The sequence below is a fragment of the Patella vulgata genome, chromosome 4, assembly GCF_932274485.2.
Source record: "Patella vulgata chromosome 4, xgPatVulg1.2, whole genome shotgun sequence".
NCBI classification, from domain to species: domain Eukaryota; kingdom Metazoa; phylum Mollusca; class Gastropoda; family Patellidae; genus Patella; species Patella vulgata.
In genome coordinates this window covers 25,394,797-25,415,223 of record NC_065882.2, presented here as the reverse complement: position 1 = coordinate 25,415,223, position 20,427 = coordinate 25,394,797, and the positions used below count along the sequence as shown (strand labels likewise).

General features: G+C 35.8%; 1 protein-coding gene across 2 annotated transcripts; it reads left to right on the top strand.

Moving 5' to 3' along the window:
* Positions 1 to 783: 783 nt before the first annotated feature.
* On the top strand, positions 784 to 8,860 carry LOC126818014 (uncharacterized). Of its 2 annotated transcripts, none has more exons than XM_050545188.2 (4): positions 784 to 924; positions 3,177 to 3,253; positions 6,732 to 6,782; positions 7,076 to 8,860. In XM_050545188.2, exon 4 carries the CDS (start codon positions 7,440 to 7,442, stop codon positions 8,640 to 8,642), a length of 1,203 nt encoding a protein of 400 aa, XP_050401145.1. In that variant the 5' UTR covers positions 784 to 924; positions 3,177 to 3,253; positions 6,732 to 6,782; positions 7,076 to 7,439; the 3' UTR covers positions 8,643 to 8,860. The 2 variants fall into 2 exon arrangements, with proteins under 2 accessions (XP_050401145.1, XP_050401146.1); XM_050545189.2 differs by lacking the exon at positions 784 to 924 and adding an exon at positions 984 to 1,109.
* The last annotated feature ends 11,567 nt before the right edge of the window (positions 8,861 to 20,427 follow it).

Genomic DNA, 20,427 nt, shown 5'->3' with positions numbered 1-20,427 from the left:
AAGGGACTCGTTTTGCCAAATTGCCATAGCGTTCAAATGACAAAAATGCGTCTTTTTTTGGAAATTCGTTCAAATTCAGAAATGTACGTGCAGACTAACTGTCTACACCATCCTATTTATAACGAAAAAAAACCAAACAATAACACATTTTTGTTTGATTGCCCACCACTTCCTGCCTGTTTATTGGGATAGGGTAGGAGATTTTCATAGAAAAGGCAGAAGGTAACAAATTGTAGGTCTATGAAATTTTTGAAATTTTGCGAAATTTTATAATTTCACAATTTCACGAGTTTAGGCCAATAATAGGTCTAAAAACAGTAAACTCTTTCTAGACATTTTTATCGACCACTGATTAAACAAGGTGATTTGCATTTAATCAAATTTTGATCTTTAAAACGTCCATCTAATTCATATTAATTAATTACCCTATAATCAGCGAATTTATCAACACCGATTTCCGAAGCGATTAGGCTAATCTCGGGGTGCTAGGCCTATTTGTCGATTTGATCGGGTAATCGCGTGGGGTTTTTTTTTTTTTGGGGGGGGGGGGGGGCAACTATGTCGCGCACAAGAATTGTTTACAGCTAATCGGTGCATTTAACAAACCCCGAAGAGCTTTGAATTGGACTATACTGTCACATTGGTCTCTACTAAATTCCAAACGATTTGGCTAGTTGTTGTTAGTTGTATTTTACGTCCGCTTCCACCGAGGTGATGTCGCAGATTTGGCTAGTCAATAAAACCGCCTTATATCTGCGACCCCACTTAGTTTCCATACAGACAAATTATCCTTTATTAACTCCCTTTACAACGGAAATCCAGAGGTGTGGAAAAGGACTTTTATTTTTGTCGAACTACTTAAACTTTTTATTACGTTTAAAATGAATACATTGAATGGAAACAACGTATATTATTCAACATTAGGTAGCCAATATTTCTGTTGTAATTTTGCTTCTGGAATATCACTGTTGAGGGACACTCGGAATGACAGCACTGCGACTGTGACGGAAGTCGGAAAATATGCGAAGTGGACATTGTCAAACTCATGCCATTTCATCCACTTTTATTGTACTAAAACGTCAAATGTGGCATTGAGGAGGACAGCGCCTGTATGAATATTAAAATTATAATATAAATAAATTAGACCTAATTCATATATATAATAATACCCTAATAGAAATATGATCAAAATGAACAAGGGGCTGGAATAGAATGCGGTTTAGACTTTAACATCACCATACTAATACTTTGGTCATTATGAGAATAACTAACACATAATTATAATATTCATTTCAGCATGCTATGTGGGTGTGCAAGAGACTTTATCTCGATGTCATGTGCCTTTTTTTTTCCAAACGGAAAGTCATGTGACGTGGTACAAACGTGTACCGGACATTCACTTGTTCAATTAAGTACATTCAATATGCCAAGTCTTTTAGTGAGTTTATGGTACCGTACATAACATTGCCTTGCCAGCCAATATATATGTATATTTATTGTCCCTCGCCTTTCGAAGAAAGCAGGGGACTATTAAAATGGGTCTGTCCGTCCGTCTGTCTGTCAGTCACACTTTTTGGGCAACAATACTCTCCTAAGATGAGCATCGTTATCTTAGGTTAAGCAGAGATAAGTGTGCATGATGAAACTTGGTTTATAGTTTCATTATAGGGCATGTAATTCCACGGCAGAAAATAAATTATGCCAAAAAAGAAAATTGATGTATATGAACCAATTTTGTGTTATTTAAGTTCAGAAATGATGCCAGTCAATGAATCTGGTCGAGTTAATTATACGCAAATGCTTTGGTAAAAAGAAACTTATGTCAAAGTCAAAACTTATTTTTCTTACTTTTGATTAAAATTTTTGCAATTTAAATATTTAGGACAGCATCAGTTTATTTTTACATAGAAAATATTTAATATTTGGTTTTTTAACAAAGAAGTACATCTATTTCATCATAAACAACCATTTATATCATATTCTTTACGTCAATTCTGTATACAACAGTTTAAAATATACCCCGATTTACACTGTAATTCCGTTACCATACCTATCGAAAAGATTCAATCATTTTTGATTGCCAAATTTTATAAGTTAGTGTTTCCAAATTTTCTAATTACTAATTGCACAGATATAAGAAAGGTAAGAATCGGGCATCTGCATTAAGTGCTTTTCTTGGAACTGCGGTAACGGAATACAAATCTAAGCGGTTCATTATTTCTATTGTTCTAATAACAAAATTATATATAATTTACAGGATAAACTTAAAAGCAACACTTTATTTAAAATTTATACAACATTAGACTCATTTATGCCAACTCTTTTCAGTAAAGCAAACCACTAATCCTTTTTCTGAACATGAAATGCAAAAAGTGACTAACAACTGTACCAAAATTAAAGTTATCTTAGTGATCACCCATGTCTAAGCAAGGTGTGGTTTCAATGTGTATTACATTGATATATCATATTAATATCTTTATTCATATCAAATTTGCATCTTTGCAACAGTGTTGCAACATTGCTGAGACTCAAGTTCTTTCATGCTGTCAGAACCTGACAGTACCCGACCTTCTATTATTATTCCGCAAACGCTAATATCTTATTAAAATAATTAAATCTAGTGTTTATTAGTTTTGAAACTTATTTTTGTTAATAATTTGATTATACTGATATAGTAGTACCATTTTCATGCTTTAATAACTAGTATATCACTGCCTTGACTAAGTTTGATAATAAGCATTTTCTGCTCAGGGTAAGCAGAGTGATAAGCAAATTGATTGGTCAAGACTTCTGGAGCTCAAAAACTTTGATTCTAATTGAGTGAGAATGGTGAAACTTTGTGTATAGTGTCATTAAATTTGATGATGAGCATTTTCAGCTTAGGCTAAGTAGAGATTTCAATCTAATTGGTTGAGACTTTGGAACACAATACCTCTCCTTCTAATTGAGGTAGAATGTTCAAACTTGGTGTAGATGTCTATTAGGCTAGGTATAGATAATAAGTTTGATTGCTCGATACTTTTCAAAAAAATAAATGTGCAATTAATATGTATCATCTATTTATTTTGGGATTGAAGCGGAGGACATCATCCCCATTGTTGGCTTGTTATTGTTATTATCCATTTATATGTTGCAAGAATTGACATTATATGTGTAGACTTACACTTTTATTTCAGGAAGACATTTAAAGCATGAACTGGGTGGTGTTGAATTTAAATTATCTGATAAATTAAAACCAGGCAAACAGTTTAAGGTACTGTTTCAGTAGTTTCGTTGATGATAGAAAGCATATTTAAATGCACAAAACAAGCCAGATATATCTCAAAAATCATAATATATACTTTTTATACCCCCACATTTTTATGTGGACATATATTGTCGTCGCCCCTGTCCGTCCATCATTCTGTCCAAAATTTGTTTGTGGACACTCTACAGATCACTATTTTTATTCGATTTTGACGAAACTTGAAATACAGGTTTATCTCGGCTTCTTGCGATATTGGCATGTATTGGACAGTAACTTCATGGATTATGGCCCCTGATTGTACAAAAAATCACATTTTCAGCTTGTGGACACTCTAGAGGTCACTATTTGTATCCAATTTTGATGAACCTTGAAATGTATGTTTATAACCTAAAGATCTCATTCATTTCGATATTCACGCAGATCGGACAGTAACGTCCAGGATTATGGCCCCCGATTGTTCAAAAGCCGCGTTTTTAGCTATTGGTCCCTTTAGAGGTCACAATTTTTAACCAATTTATAAAAACGTTTGAAGATATCACCGTTACACCATAATGATGATAGATTTTGAATTTCGTGAAAATTAGACAGAAACTTCTGGACAAAATGGCCACTCCATGTACGCTAATAGTGTTAAAGTACCTGGTATGTAATATCAAGGTTGTGGACCCTCTAGAGGTCACAATTTTGATCCGATTTTGATGAAACTTAAAATGTGTTTATGTAACAAAGATCTTTGTTCCTTTCAATATTCGTGATTATAGGACTGTACTCCCTTTTTTATACGCCCACATTTTCATGTGGACGTATTATGCCGTCGCCCCTGTCCGTCCGTCCGTCCACAATTGTTTGTGGACTCTCTACAGGTCACAATTCTTATCCGATTTCGACGAAACTTGAAATATAGGTTTATCCACAAAAGATCTCGGCTGCTTTCGATATTGACATGTATCGGATCAAAACTTCATGGATTATGGCCCCTGTTTGTACGAAAAATCACGTTTTTAGCTTGTGGACCCTATAGAGATCACAATTTTTATCCAATTTTGTTGAAACTTGAAATATAAGTTTATAACCCAAAGATCTCGGTTCCTTTCGATATTCGTGCATATCGGACCGTAACTTCCTGAATTATGGCCCCTGATTGTACGAAAAATCACGTTTTTAGCTTGTGGACCCTATAGAAGTCATAATTTTTATCCGATTTAAAAAACCGTTCTGTTATTTCACCGTTACACCCTAAGGATGACTGAGTTCAAATTTCGTGAAAATCGGCCCAAAATTGACAGACAAAATGGCCGCCATTCGTTCCCAAATAGCGTAAGAAAATGGTATATCAAGGTTGTGGACCCTATAGAGGTCACAATTTTTATCCGATTTTGTTGAAACTTGAAATGTAAGTCTATAACCCAAAGAGCTCGGTTCCTTTCGATATTCGCGCATATTGGACCGTAATTTCCTGAATTATGGCCCCTGATTGTACGAAAAATCGCGTTTTTAGCTTGTGGACCCTATAGAGGTCATAATTTTTATCCGATTTAAAAAAACGTATTATTATATCACTGTTACACCCTAAGGACGACTGAGTTTGAATTTTATGAAAATCGGCCCAAAATTGACAGACAAAATGGCCGCCGTTCATTCTCAAATAGCGTAAAAATATGGTATATCAAGGTTGTGGACCCTATAGAGGTCACAATTTTTATCCGATTTTGTTGAAACTTGAAATATAAGTTTATAACCCAAAGATCTCGGTTCCTTTCAATATTTGCCCTGAATTATGGCCCCTGATTGTACGAAAAATCATGTTTTTAGCTTGTGGACCCATTAGAGGTCATAATTTTTATCCGATTTAAAAAAACGTATTATTATATTACCGTTCCACCCTAAGGACAGTTGAGATTGAATTTTGTGAAAATCGCCCCAAAATTGACAGACAAAATGGCCGCCGTTCGTTCTCAAATAGTGTAAAAATATGGTATATCAAGGTTGTGGACCCTATAGAGGTCACAATTTTTATCCGATTTTGTTGAAACTTGAAATGTAAGTTTATAACACAATGATCTCAGTTCCTTTCGATATATGCGCATATCGAATTGTAATTTTCTGAATTATGGCCCTTGATTGTAGGAAAAATCACTTTCTTGTTAGCTTGTTCTCTATCCATCTCTTGAAAATGTGGGCGTATCCTGCCTGGCAGCCGCTGGTTATTGCCTCTGATTGTACAAAAAAATCGTGATTTTAGATTGTGGAACCATTAGAGGTCACAATTTTTATCCAATTTTAAAAATTGTTTTAATATATCACCATTGCCGACCAATGAAGGTTGAGTTTAAATTTCAAGAAAATCAAAACGAAACTGCCCGACAAAATGGCTGCAAATACTGAAATAGTGTAAAGTATGTAATCCGGAGGCTGTGGAACTTCTAGAGGTCACATTTTTTGTTCGATTTTGATGAAACTTAAAATATATGTTTATATCCCAAAGATCTCAGTTCCTTTCGATATTCGCCGATTTCAGGTCATTATTTAAGGATTAAGGCCCCTGATTGTACGATAAATCAGGTTTGTTTTAGCTTGTTCTCTGTCCATCTCTTGCAAAATGTGGGCATATCTTGCATGGCAACCGATTGTTTTTATTGTAGAGAGAGAGAAATGAGGTTTAACATCAAATTGTCACAAACCAGGTCATTTCGGGACTAACACACAGTTTAATTTTATTTCAATAATTCTCTTGCGTGTTGGGGTCTTTAGCAGTGGGAGGAAGCTGGAGACACTGAAGAAAACCCACGAGGTTGGACAGGCAACCGAAACCACACAACTTGACTCAATGACATACCGTATGATTTCATGTGCATACGTTAAACCACTAGACCACCCAACCCTGCCATTTTTAATGGAAAACTGTTGGGTACTTGAGCATTTTCAAGTATAAAAAAAACATCTTGGGGAATGGCCTGGTACAATAAAGATAACTGAATTGTATGATTAGTTTTCTAAGACATTTAAACTAGGCATTATGAAAGAAAAAGAAACTATCTTTGAGGGAATTTTTGCCTAAGCAATGACATTTCTGCCAACTCTTCTTGAATATTGACTACCAGTGTGTACATGTGTTTCCAGTTTTTCATTCCATCCCAGCCTCTTCATCCTGCACCACTTATAAGGAGAAACCAAGCTGGGAAATCTCAAGGAACTTTCTCAACCAACACCGTGATCAAATCCAAGAACTTACCCGAGTCATCGTGGCTCTGGAACTACAATGTAGCTAAAAGTGAAGTGGTAGACATGCACAGAAGCAACCATGTAGAATATCATCTTAATGTACTGAAACCAGTCATAGATTATTTGAAAACTCTACATTGTTAATTGGATTTCAGTTTTTAATAATTTTAACCCTAAATCATAAAAAAATCATTTTATATGAAAAAATTTCCATTCAGTATTGTCATTTAATACAAGTTTTTCCTCATTCATATAATTACAGGATTTGAGTGACATAGTAGCTTTGAAATGTAATAGTTTCGAAAAGTACAATGTAAGTTTATTAAACATAAATTTTAATTTCATTATATTTTATATGTGGCAGTTTCTGCACAACAAACATTGCTCGTTATCTGTCATCTGCATTTACAGAATGGTATCATCTGCAGGGTATACTTCCATCTTACAGAGTATAAGTATTTCTAATACTTTTAACACACTACCTCAAACATGCAGTGTTGTACCACTGTATAATGGATGTTGGGGTGTGTTGGTGTTTTTTTTTTCAAATTCACAACTTTTAGCTAGAAACTAGAATGAACATTTATACTTTTTCTATATTTTCAGTATAATTTTGAACTGGAGAAGAGTGTATTGGATGACTTTCAGATTCATGAAATGAACAAAATAGCTATATCTAACTGAATTTTTTCCTGCAGGAATTATTTAAAGACCGTCTTCTTATACTGTTGATATTTCTTTTATGAAACCATGCATTCTGCGTGATGACTATAATTCCTTAAAAAGATTGGCAGAAATCAAAATGAAACATTAGAAAATTTTTGAATCTCTTGTTGGGTTGCATGCATTCCAATTTAAATAGGTAAATAAAGAAACTTAGGAATACTCATGAGAAAAGGTTAGTTGTGAATCTCCATTGCTTGCATGCATTCCTATTTAAGTTTGTAAATATTGAAGTTAAGGAAGAATAATGAGGAAAGGTCACAGTGCTTTAAGTGATATGTTTTATTCTGTGATAGCTGGTGGACGATATGGCTTAGAGCAATATCTAAAAAGGGGAGGTAATAAAAACATACAGTGCTCAGAAGGAAAATCAATTTTAATGTATAGTATCCAGTGTGAAGACCGAAATTTATTTGATTTATGTTTGAGTGTTGGTGTAGATATGTGTTTGCTGGATGTGAAACAAAATACAGCTTTACATTATGCAGCTATTTCCTCTGATATTTATTTTCTTTCCCAGCTTCTAAAATATAATGTCGAACTAAATCATCAAAACTATCAGGGAAATTCTCCACTAATGTTATCTGTCATCAAAGTACAGCCGGAATCGACTATATTATTATTAAACAAGGGAAGTAATCCAAATATAACCAATAAAGATGGGAATACTGCTCTACATTTATTAATTATCGATAATCCTAATTCACATAATCTGGATAATTCAGATTCAAAAGAACATCTTCCTTTGTTGCACGCCTTCATAAATCACCAAGCCAATTGGCAGATTTCAAACTTTGGTTTTGCTGGTGGTTCAACTCCGTTGTTGTGTGCTGTTGTTAATAAGGACCTAACATTAGTAGATAGTATTTTATCATGTATAGACCCTAATACATTTAGTACAGATTTACTACAACTTTACCGAAGTAAAAACCAGTGTTATAAGGAAGTGTTATTATTAAAAGGTGTGAACCCCTGTGTTAAAATCGACAATATCTCTGTAATAGACATCATATTAACTTCAGGAACTATAAATGATATACATTGTATGCTTCAAAATTATGCCAGTGCCACAATGAGTAATACAGGGAATGAGTTATTAGAGTATTGTTTTGGGACAGACGTTAAAAAGTTACCTTCTGTGCTAATAAATATATTAATTAAATGTGGTCTACAGGTAACACCTAATTCTTCTTTTATCAAAGTATCTGGCAAACCTAGATTAGAATTAGATGAATTGTTATCTGATTCCAGTCTTAATATACCAGTTAGTTTAAAAAGCCAGTGTAGGACAGTAATTAGACAATACCTACACATTGGTTTACATGAAAAGACTTTTCAACTGCCGATACCACGAAGTGTTAAAAGATATATTTTATTTTTCAATGAATTCAGTTGTAAATACAGTTATAATGTCAACAAATATTTGAAACATAAAATGATTTTGAAATGAAAATGTACAGATAGTTCCAAAATATACTTCCCACTAATTCCCTTTTCAAGGATAGTTTAGATCAGTTTTAGAATAGACAACATAATGTTCCATCATAATGTCTCATGCCAATGATCTACCAGTATTTAAATTTTACATTTTATGTTTTGTTTAATGATAAAACCTAGTCCTGATTCATGCTTATAGGTCTTTTTTACTTAATAAAATTGAAAATTAAACTATTGTTTGTTGTTTACTGAAAATAGATGATTATATGAACAGTCAAAACTAACCTCTGACCTGTAGAGCGGTTACAACAAGTTTTCTGTGAAAGGGGCAATTACCCCCATGTGCATATTTTAATTATAATAAGCCCCCCCCCCCCCTCCAGAAGACCACCCAGATAAACCTTGTATACTTGAAAACAAATGCCTAAAATACTTGGACCAGTATTGTGCTTTAATGTGGAACGTGTTTACAGTGTTTCGATGACAAGTGCAGTAATAATTATTTGTGGACACTCTACAGGTCACAATTTTTATCCGATTTCAACGAAACTTGAAATAGGTTTATCTCCCTAATACCTAGGTTCCTTTCGATATTGCATGTATCGGACCGTAACTTCATGGATTATGGCCCATGATTGTTCGAAAAATCGCGTTTTTAGCTTGTGACTCTATAGAGGTCACAATTTTGTATCTGATTTTGTTGAAGTAAGTTTATAACCCAAAGATCTTGGTTCCTTTCGATATTCGTGCATATCGGACCGTAACTTCCAGAATTATGGCCCCTGATTGTACGAAAAATCACGTTTTGTTAGCTTGTGGACCCTATGGAGGAAACAATTTTATTCCGATTTAAAAAAAAAAAACGTTTGAATATATCACCGTTACACCTTAATGGACTAAATGGCCGCCCCTCGAACGCAAACAGTGTAACAAATATGGTATATCAAGGTTGTGGATCCTCTTGAGCTCACAATTTTGATCCGATTTTGATGAAACTTGAAATACATGTCTATAACCTACAGATCTTGGATACTTTCGATATTTGAGCATATCGGATCGTAACTTCCTGAATTATGGCCTTTGACTGATGAAAAATCGCGTTTTTAGCTTGTGGCCCCTCTAGATGTCACAATTATTATCCGATTTAAAAAAAAAAAAAAACTTTCGAATATGTCACCGTTACACCGTATTGTTGGTTGAGTTCGAATTTCATGAAAATCGGACCAAAACCGCCAGGCAAAATGGCCGCCCTTCTACGCAAATAGTATAAACATCTGGTATATCAAGGTTGTGGACCCTTTTGATCCGATTTTGATGAAACCTGAAATGCATGTTTATAACCCAAAGATCTTGGTTGCTGTCGACATTTGCGCATATCGGGTCGTAAATTCCTGGAGTCAAAACTTGAGATGAAGGGGTTTTCATTAGCCCATATATACGCGATCATTTTAAAACATTGTACATATTAAGTGAATGGGGTTGACCGTCCTACTATTCTGCTCCGACTGGGCTAATGAAGATGGGCACACACTATGCAGTGTGCTATGAGGGAAATTTTGAACGGACAACCCCCCCCCCCCCCAGTGCACACGGGACCTTCGAACAAATAGTCGTTGTTCCTTGCCAGGCCCTACGACGTACACCACAAGGGGGAACCACGCCAGAAAATCCAGATGAACTTTCTAGGCAAACACTAGGTTCTAACACGAAACCCCCAGGTCAGCGAGCTAACATTTTACTCACTGAGCCACCGCAGCACCTTAAATTTTAGAGGTTATCAGAACACTTCAGGAAATCTGACTATTGTGAAGTCATAATTAAACGACGTCATAATAAAACCCATGACGTTTTGTCTATTGTTCCCCTATTTCTTCAGCCTGTTTAGAGTTAACGGGGCGTCTTTCTATTAATTTCTGTAGCAAGGTTTCATATTTCAACGAATTTTTAGTATAATTTTTCAAATCTGTTTAATAGATCACAGGTAAGAATATATTTCGTTATTTCCATATTATTTTTACTATCCCATCGATTGTCGATAGTTAGTAATAACTTTTCAATTATTAACACACACACAGATAAGCAGTGAATATTCGCCAGGCGGTTACGATCACTGATAAGGATGACATGGATGCGACTTAATGAGCCCCAAATATTAACTTTTTTCCTCCGACAAATTAAATTCTAAAACTTTTTTTTATGTATTAGAAAAATAAATAAAGACGTTTGAAGTATTTGTAAGTAAACATTATTTCCTATTTAGTGTAAATATGTATTAAAATGAGTAAAAGGCACCATTCTGCCCGAACCAGTAACGTCTTATGTAAACAATGCAAAACTTGTGTAGAATCCGGGTCCAACAGGAATAGGCCTATAAAAACAATGGTTTGAAGGATCCGATACGGAAGTGTCCTTCACTAGATAAGTAAAAAAAACAAAAGCGACACTAACACTGTTTTCATCGTCAGTTCTATGATTAAACCAACCTTTCGAAGAGATAGGGCCTACAGGATTTTAAACATGCAGTAAGAAATGTATTACATGTACTCTGCACTATTATGAGTAACTGCACCAAGAAACAATTCGCAATTCGCAAACGTCTCGACTGCAATTCATATAATATTATTTATCTGATTACCTGTATCAAAAGCAACCAACAATACGTCGGAGAAACTCAACAAAAACTCAAAGAGCGGATATCTGGACATAGATTAGATATTAAGAGTGTATCCGCGAGAAGACCATGCAAAAATCTCAAAAAGTGCTAAGATGGGGGGGTCGGAAGTTTTTGATCAAACTTATGGTATGACACCCCCTAGGGGCAAGAGGTAACATGCTGAAGTGGTTACAGTCTGATGTCGCTCTAAAGGACTGTACAGGAATTATTCATTTTATGGGTAAAATTGCGGTTTTCACATGTGTATTTATCACCTTTTTTAAGCACAGTCTGCATTCTATGGTGGAATAGCAACCATATATATATAATTTTGACCCTGTCTGATAAAGCGGGTGGTCAACTTCTACCTCAGCACTAATTTGAAAAAAAAAAATCAGTACATACTAATTTTGTGTGGACTTGTTTTAGGGTACCATATTCACATTGTCCTTATAGTGCAGAAAAAGATACACTGTAACTTTTTCTTTCATGGTCGCAAGTAGAATTTCTTTGGATGGTTTTGAAGTGCTAAGCACATAGTATCAATAGGTGTAAAAAATGACCGGAATGCAACATACTTAAAATATACAGCTTATTGAAAAGTGCTAAAAAAAGCTTTTGTGATACATTTTTTTGCGAATTTAATTAGAGAAATAAAATTTTTGACTTTAATACGTTTTCATTATATCCATAGCCATTATTTGTACCCTGTTGTACTCTATATAAGTGTGTATTTGTATTTATTGTATATTTGGTATTGTCGTATTGTCCCTTTAACATATTTGTTGTATTGTCTCTTTAAGATTTCATTTTCAAACAAGTTACCGAAAATGGCTACAAAATGTTTAATTTCAGAGCATGTTTCCACTATTCATTTTGGGACACATCCACTGATTTCTACAATACAGAAATGTGGAAGCTTAAATATTAACGGCAACGTGGCCTAATTGCGTCGAAGTGGGTGACATTGAACAGGGTAGTATGGTAGCTACAGCTCTGGGGCACCGTCAGCTGCACCTTCAGGGCCGGATTTAGAATAAGAGAGGCCCTAGGCAAACCCCCTGAACAGGGCCCACGACATGGACCTTGGGGCCCTGGGACAAGCATGAACGATTACAGGCCTTTGAAAGTATTTTTTTTCAAGATATTTTTATAAAACAGATACTAATGTATTTTAGGGCTGGTAGTAAACACCAGATGAATGAAAAGGAAAATAAATTGTTAGTTTTTTTTAATCTACTACGGTTAATTATATCCAAAATAGGGAAATTACAGGTTAATTTCATGGGTTATTGTTTCCTTTACCTAGTTTTTGTCAAGTCGATTCCGGTCATTTTTATTTTTTGTATCAAATGTTGGGAGGTTGCTTGTTCACGTGAGCATAAATTTTTTAAAGCCACCCCATGAAAGAAGTAGCTATAGGGCGTCAAACTTTGGGTGACGAAAAATGGGGAATTTAGACAGGCTTTGATATCCAGTTCGTATACAGATCTCGTTCGCCAGAATCGTCTGAAGTTAATATTGTGGTAACAGCACTGGGTCATCGATAAACTGTGTGAGTTTGGTCTTTCTGCTACGTATAGTAAAGGTGTAAGGACTTGCCAAAGTTGGTAATTGAGAAAAGACAGATTTTGGCAATTTCACCATATGTAAAATGTTTTTTCACCAGACTTCCCGATTGCCAGACATTTCAGCTCCTCTAATCATAATATAGACCATCGCTCGAGTCACCGCCTTTGACCAGCTCCATAATGCCACCACCCATTCACTTTTAAATAAAGAAACATTTTGGATTAGAACTCTTAAAACTCTTGAACCTACTGGTATTAATAATAATCCTCAAACCATCTTTCCCATTAGTGATTTTTAGACTGTCCTGACAAGGACAGCTGTCTAGTCGTTCGGTTGGGACGAAAAACCGAGGTCCCGTGTACACATTGGCGTGCACCTAAAAGATCCCTTAGCAGTTGGAATTCGATATAAGAGTAGGCGATAGTGCCGCTGCCCGGGCAAAATTTCCCTCATAGCACACTGTATGGCGTATGTCCGTCTTCATTAGCCCAGGTTAGGAGCAGAACAGTAGGACGTTAAACCCCATTTCATTTCATTTCGAATTTCGTGAAAATGGCCGCCCCTCGTACGCAAATAGTGTAAATATATGGTATATCAAGGATATGGACTCTCAAGAAGTCACAATTTTGATCCGATTTTGATGAAACTTGAAATATATCTTTATAACCCAAAGATCTTGGTTCCTGTCGATATTCGCGCATATCGGGTCGTAACGTCCTGAATTATGGCCCTTGATTGTACGAAAAATCGCTTTTTGTTTAGCTTTTTCTCTATCCTTTTCTGCAAAATGTGGGCGTATCCTGCCTGGCAGCCGCTGGTTTTAAAATTAATATATGATTTATTTTGAATGATACTATTCCTTATATATATTTAATGATAATTGTAAAATGATTTACTTTAATTTCGTAACCTTTATTTAATTATTCTTATTAGGCTGATTTCTACAGGAAACTTTACGAATGCATGCATTAGAAATAAAGGAAGAAGATATAATCCGAAAACACAGTCTATTGATGACGAGGAGAGGGTTAGATACCGGTGCGGTGAAAGATCTGTTGTGGACCCTGATGTTAAAGTTCTGGTAGATAAAAGACTTGAATCCATCTCACGGGCCAGTCCTAAAGATCAATTGCTCGAATCCATCAAAAAGGTCAGAGCCAGTAACTCCAAGAGTAAATTGAATGGTTACAGTATGGTAAACAGACACATTGTATTCACCATGTACCAATATGGATGGATATACTACTTGTAAAATCATAAATAGCTTATTCGTAATAGATGCGAAACACAAGATTGTGGTCAGTAGAAAAAGAGACTCAGAAATCGACCAAAAAGATGGATTGGAATTGTGATCTACTGGCGACAGTATATGAATAATACAACTTGTAAACCTATGAAGATCTCAGACTCTAGCGGAAGTCCACTGCTACTAAACAAGATCACCCCCAATACAGCTCGATGCGCTTCCAGCATATTTTCACTATAACCAACAGATAATTATCAATGCATAGCCCCGCCTGATTCTTCGTCATATCTTTTGAAACAGACGACCATCGTGAGATCAGACCCCACAACAATAACCGATAGACCTATTACAACCAGTGGCTTAAAACAGCAAAAAAGCAAAGAAAGGGGGTCAACAACCTTCAAGAAACAGCAATGTTAAGTTCCAGGGAATTTATCCGCAATAATATGACCAATATTCAACAAATTTGAAGAAGCGATACAGAAAAAATTGTTGAAGAAATGAAGTCGATGCAGCCAACTAGAGTCATCTTTTATCACGAAATACACCATTAAAGATGTTTCCACTGCGAAAGACGCGTTTTGATATGAAGATAGTTTGGGGAAATATGCCAAGTTGCGTTCATTGGGAATAGTTCCGAACTTGTAAAGAAAATGTTAACAAAATAAAAACCAAAAGCTAAAACTCATGATTTGCTGCTCGGAAAACACCACTCACCAGCTAGGTCAACAACCACAACTGCAGTGATGCCTAGATCAACTATGCAAGCTAAAGCTATTTCCATAAAAAATATCGAACAGTCAGACTGTACTACGAAAGCATCTTCCACTAATCACTAATAGATCATCTAGTCTTTACTGTAGACAAACGATCGTCGGTTCCAAAGATAAGATGAGTAACAACAGACTGTTTCAATGGCATTTAGTAATTGAACTAGAGTATACAGGTCACAATTCTATGGAATACAATTACTGCTTTTTACTGAGCGACGTTTCGACTAGGCTTCTCTAGTCATTATCAAGCTATGATAAAAAATGAAAATATGACAGGACAATATATACATGTACACCACAATGCTAAGTTAATGATGACAAACCAGGGATGTAACTTAATTACGTGTACCTAATGGTAATCTGATTTAATTGTACGCTAATAAGTAATAATACCAATTAACCTAAAAAATTGACTAATTGATTAATGGATAAGTTGTTGTGGAGTATACACAGTGATTAGTGGGTTTTAATAATACAAACGTTGCAAGAAAATGAAAATTGATGAAATGTTATCAACGACCCCTTTCACTGAAATAAATACAAATGGTAAAAGAATAGATTGTTGTGGAGTATTTACAACGATTTGATGAGGTTTTGATAATGACAACATCCCACGAAGATGAGATTTGATTTGTGTTATAACCAAATTAATTGATATGTGGATGTTGATGCGAGTGATTACACTGATATACGAAAAACCCTTAGAACAATGACTGCACAATGATCAATAGTCCCCTGAAGGTTGACAATTTAAAATATTGAGTGGTACTTCACTGGATGTTATGGTGATGTAGAAAAGCAGGGTTAGAAATATTGAGTGCATTAAATTACAATAACCGCAGGCCTGAAAAGCAGAAATGCCTGAAAAGCAAAAATAGTTGGGAATTATTAGTTGTCATTTTTGCATATTATGATGGTTATTACAAACTTAAAGTTATTACTGGAATATTGATAAGTATTAAATATGATAAAAAAGAAAAAAGTAGAATTATGCTTAGCCTTGATTATGTGATAAGAATATCATACGCCCTGGGGAGGAACAATCCTTGATCTCTGTTCATCGTTGGTTTGTGTCGTCGTATATGAATGGCTTCATGTAATCGGCGCGCTCTCTTGTTGCTTATATTCTTGCATAGTGGTTTTACGTTGGACCATTGGACTCTGTGGCGAGGGTTGGAGTTCAAATGTTCAGCTACAGCTGAGTTGTTGGTTGCTGCTTTCGACTTGTGGTCATCTATCCTTTTATTTAATGGTCGCTTTGTCTCCCCGATGTATGCAATCCCACAATTGCATACTATTTGATAAACACATCCCTTTGGTTGTGGTGGTTGTGTAGGATTTTGTTTACCATTGGCTCTTAATATATCTTTAGTGCTGTAGCTTTTTGTGAAAGTTACATCTATTTCTGGTTGTTGCATTAGTAGCCGTTTGATTTGGTAGGAGACTTTGCCGTTGAAAGGAAGGAAGATTCTGACTGGGGCAGTCGGGGTTTTTGGTTTAGCTGCACTCGCCGACATTAATCAATTAGTCAATTTTTTAGGTTAATTGGTATTATTACTTATTAGCGTACAATTAAATCAGATTACCATTAGGTACACGTAATTAAGTTACATCCCTGGTTTGTCATCATTAACTTAGCATTGTGGTGTACATGTATATATTGTCCTGTCATATTTTCATTTTTTATCATAGCTTGATAATGACTAGAGAAGCCTAGTCGAAACGTCGCTCAGTAAAAAGCAGTAATTGTATTCCATAGAATTGTGACCTGTATACTCTAGTTCAATTACTAAATGCCATTGAAACAGTTTATCAGACATCAGTATGGAGATGTGGCAGTCAAACTCATTGATCAGATACGAAGAACAGAAGGAAAATATGTACATGTATGTAATAATCTTACTTTCTTGATGCGATGCAGGGATGCCGATATAGTACCTAAGGGCCTAATTATCAAATCACCAATCACCTCACCTGCTGCATCGAAAATACTCGCCAAAGCAAGCAAATGCTTGGTTCGCGAGAGGATCCAGCACAATAGAAATGAGAAGCACCGCTTATTCACTCTTTCTGAACAACAGCGTATTCAGCTCCAATCCATACTGTCTCCTAAAGATTACGACACAGTGAGAGAAAAACAAATCAGTTCGAATGCCCTGTTGGATGGAACTGTCAGAAAGCGGCAGGTGGATAAATTCAACAACCTCAGATCTTCATTACCACAGCGTCCAGTTACAAATAGTACCAGACAATCAAGAGAAGAATACTTAACGAAAACAGTAGTCAACCTTAGTGATCGAGACTTAACCGATGACGAAATTACCATTATATCAAGGGGATTAAAGTTTGCACCGACCACAAAGTCCCTGAACCATGACACCTATATTGTCAACATTGAGAAAGGATTACGTCAACTCGCTCCAGGTGGTAAAGTCGATTACCTAAGGCACCAAATAACTGAAATACTAGCAAAGGCATCTACCAAGCAGCAGACGACCAATGTGTCCCGCCAAGAAAGGAAAGCCCTCAATGACCTAAAAGACGACAGATCTATCACAATTGTTTCCGCCGACAAGGGAAAAGCAACAGTCATCATGAATACTCACGAGTACCTCACAACGGTCAACGGTTTACTCCAAGATCCAGCAACATATAGAAGAATCCGCAAAGACCCAACAAACGCGCACAAGGACAGCCATGAAAACTTGCTTAAAAAACTAAAAGAAGACAAACAGATCTCTGAAGCTCTCTATTACAAGCTCAGACCAAACCACCCTCGACCACCTTATGCCAGGGCTACTATAAAAATCCATAAAAACCCCATGAAAGCCCGTCTGCTGGTGTGTTCTCGAGATTCAGTCTTCTACAACACAGCCCAATATTTATCAAAACTACTTTCCTCACTTGGCACAACTGCATCGTCCTTCATCAAAGATTCAGGTGAATTCTGTGAGAAACTGCAGAATATTCAAAACCCCGGGAGGATGGTCTCATATGATGTTGTAGATTTGTTTACAAATGTACCAAGGGAAGAGGCCCTGAAGATTCTACGCAAGCGCATAGAAAGTTTAGAAAACCCACTAGAGACTTCCCTATCAACAGACAACATCATACTCTTGTTGAAACAATGCATCAATTCAACATATTTCTCCTGGGGTGACGATTTTTACGAACAGACCAATGGATTACCCATGGGAAGCCCCCTCTCCCCTTTAATTTCAGAAATATTTTTAACTGATTTAGAAGAGAAGGCGCTTCAAACATCCACCGTAACCCCAACATGCTTCTTTAGGCAAGTGGATGATACCTTTGTTATTATCAATCAACAAGATGATCCAGAAACACTGTTACAACACCTCAACAGGCAACACCCACGTATAAAATTCACAATGGAAACCGAAAATGATAACCAACTACCTTTCCTCGATGTTTGTGTATCTAAAACCAACAACTCGATCCGCACCAGTGTCTATAGGAAACCAACTCACACCGACCAATACATTCATTTCAAATCTAATCACCCGAATAGCGTCAAATCGGCCACAATTTCAACTCTGGTGAACCGTGCGAAAAAGATATGTGATCCTGAGAGCCTCTCCAAGGAAATTGATCATCTCAAACATGTCTTCACAAATTTCAACGGCTATCCAGGGAAGTTTGTGACAAACGCCATCAACAAGACCCTGTCGGCGAGTGCAGCTAAACCAAAAACCCCGACTGCCCCAGTCAGAATCTTCCTTCCTTTCAACGGCAAAGTCTCCTACCAAATCAAACGGCTACTAATGCAACAACCAGAAATAGATGTAACTTTCACAAAAAGCTACAGCACTAAAGATATATTAAGAGCCAATGGTAAACAAAATCCTACACAACCACCACAACCAAAGGGATGTGTTTATCAAATAGTATGCAATTGTGGGATTGCATACATCGGGGAGACAAAGCGACCATTAAATAAAAGGATAGATGACCACAAGTCGAAAGCAGCAACCAACAACTCAGCTGTAGCTGAACATTTGAACTCCAACCCTCGCCACAGAGTCCAATGGTCCAACGTAAAACCACTATGCAAGAATATAAGCAACAAGAGAGCGCGCCGATTACATGAAGCCATTCATATACGACGACACAAACCAACGATGAACAGAGATCAAGGATTGTTCCTCCCCAGGGCGTATGATATTCTTATCACATAATCAAGGCTAAGCATAATTCTACTTTTTTCTTTTTTATCATATTTAATACTTATCAATATTCCAGTAATAACTTTAAGTTTGTAATAACCATCATAATATGCAAAAATGACAACTAATAATTCCCAACTATTTTTGCTTTTCAGGCATTTCTGCTTTTCAGGCCTGCGGTTATTGTAATTTAATGCACTCAATATTTCTAACCCTGCTTTTCTACATCACCATAACATCCAGTGAAGTACCACTCAATATTTTAAATTGTCAACCTTCAGGGGACTATTGATCATTGTGCAGTCATTGTTCTAAGGGTTTTTCGTATATCAGTGTAATCACTCGCATCAACATCCACATATCAATTATTTTGGTTATAACACAAATCAAATCTCATCTTCGTGGGATGTTGTCATTATCAAAACCTCATCAAATCGTTGTAAATACTCCACAACAATCTATTCTTTTACCATTTGTATTTATTTCAGTGAAAGGGGTCGTTGATAACATTTCATCAATTTTCATTTTCTTGCAACGTTTGTATTATTAAAACCCACTAATCACTGTGTATACTCCACAACAACTTATCCATTAATCAATTAGTCAATTTTTTAGGTTAATTGGTATTATTACTTATTAGCGTACAATTAAATCAGATTACCATTAGGTACACGTAATTAAGTTACATCCCTGGTTTGTCATCATTAACTTAGCATTGTGGTGTACATGTATATATTGTCCTGTCATATTTTCATTTTTTATCATAGCTTGATAATGACTAGAGAAGCCTAGTCGAAACGTCGCTCAGTAAAAAGCAGTAATTGTATTCCATAGAATTGTGACCGAGTAACAACAGATAAGAACGCCTCTAAAGAAAATCTCAAAGTTATTTAGAACGTCAACGCTGCTCCGCTTCCTAATTTATTAAAGGGGCAGTATGGCTATCAATATAAATAGAAATGAATATATTGAAAATTTCACTCAAATTACTTTATTTAGAGTCACGTTATCAATGTTTGTATTTTTGAAAAGATGCGTGCATTGATTGTAACCACCGTTCTGGTCTAAGCCTGGCTTCCACATTTTTAAATTAAATCATTAAGTATGGCCGAGCCGTTCTAATCTACTTAAAATGTTGATTATGGTTTTATCATGTTAACAAATGTCTAATTAATAATTAATATAACATTTAAGGTCCAAAGAAAGTCTTACAATAGGAAGATTTAGCTCTTACACAATATCTGTTTAAACTCTGTTCAAACTTTACTAAATATTTTTAAACCCGGGTCACCTTCCATTAAACAAACAAAACGCCCGTACACTGGCAAAGAGAGAAAATTGCAACCTGTATTTGTAAATATTCTTTGAAT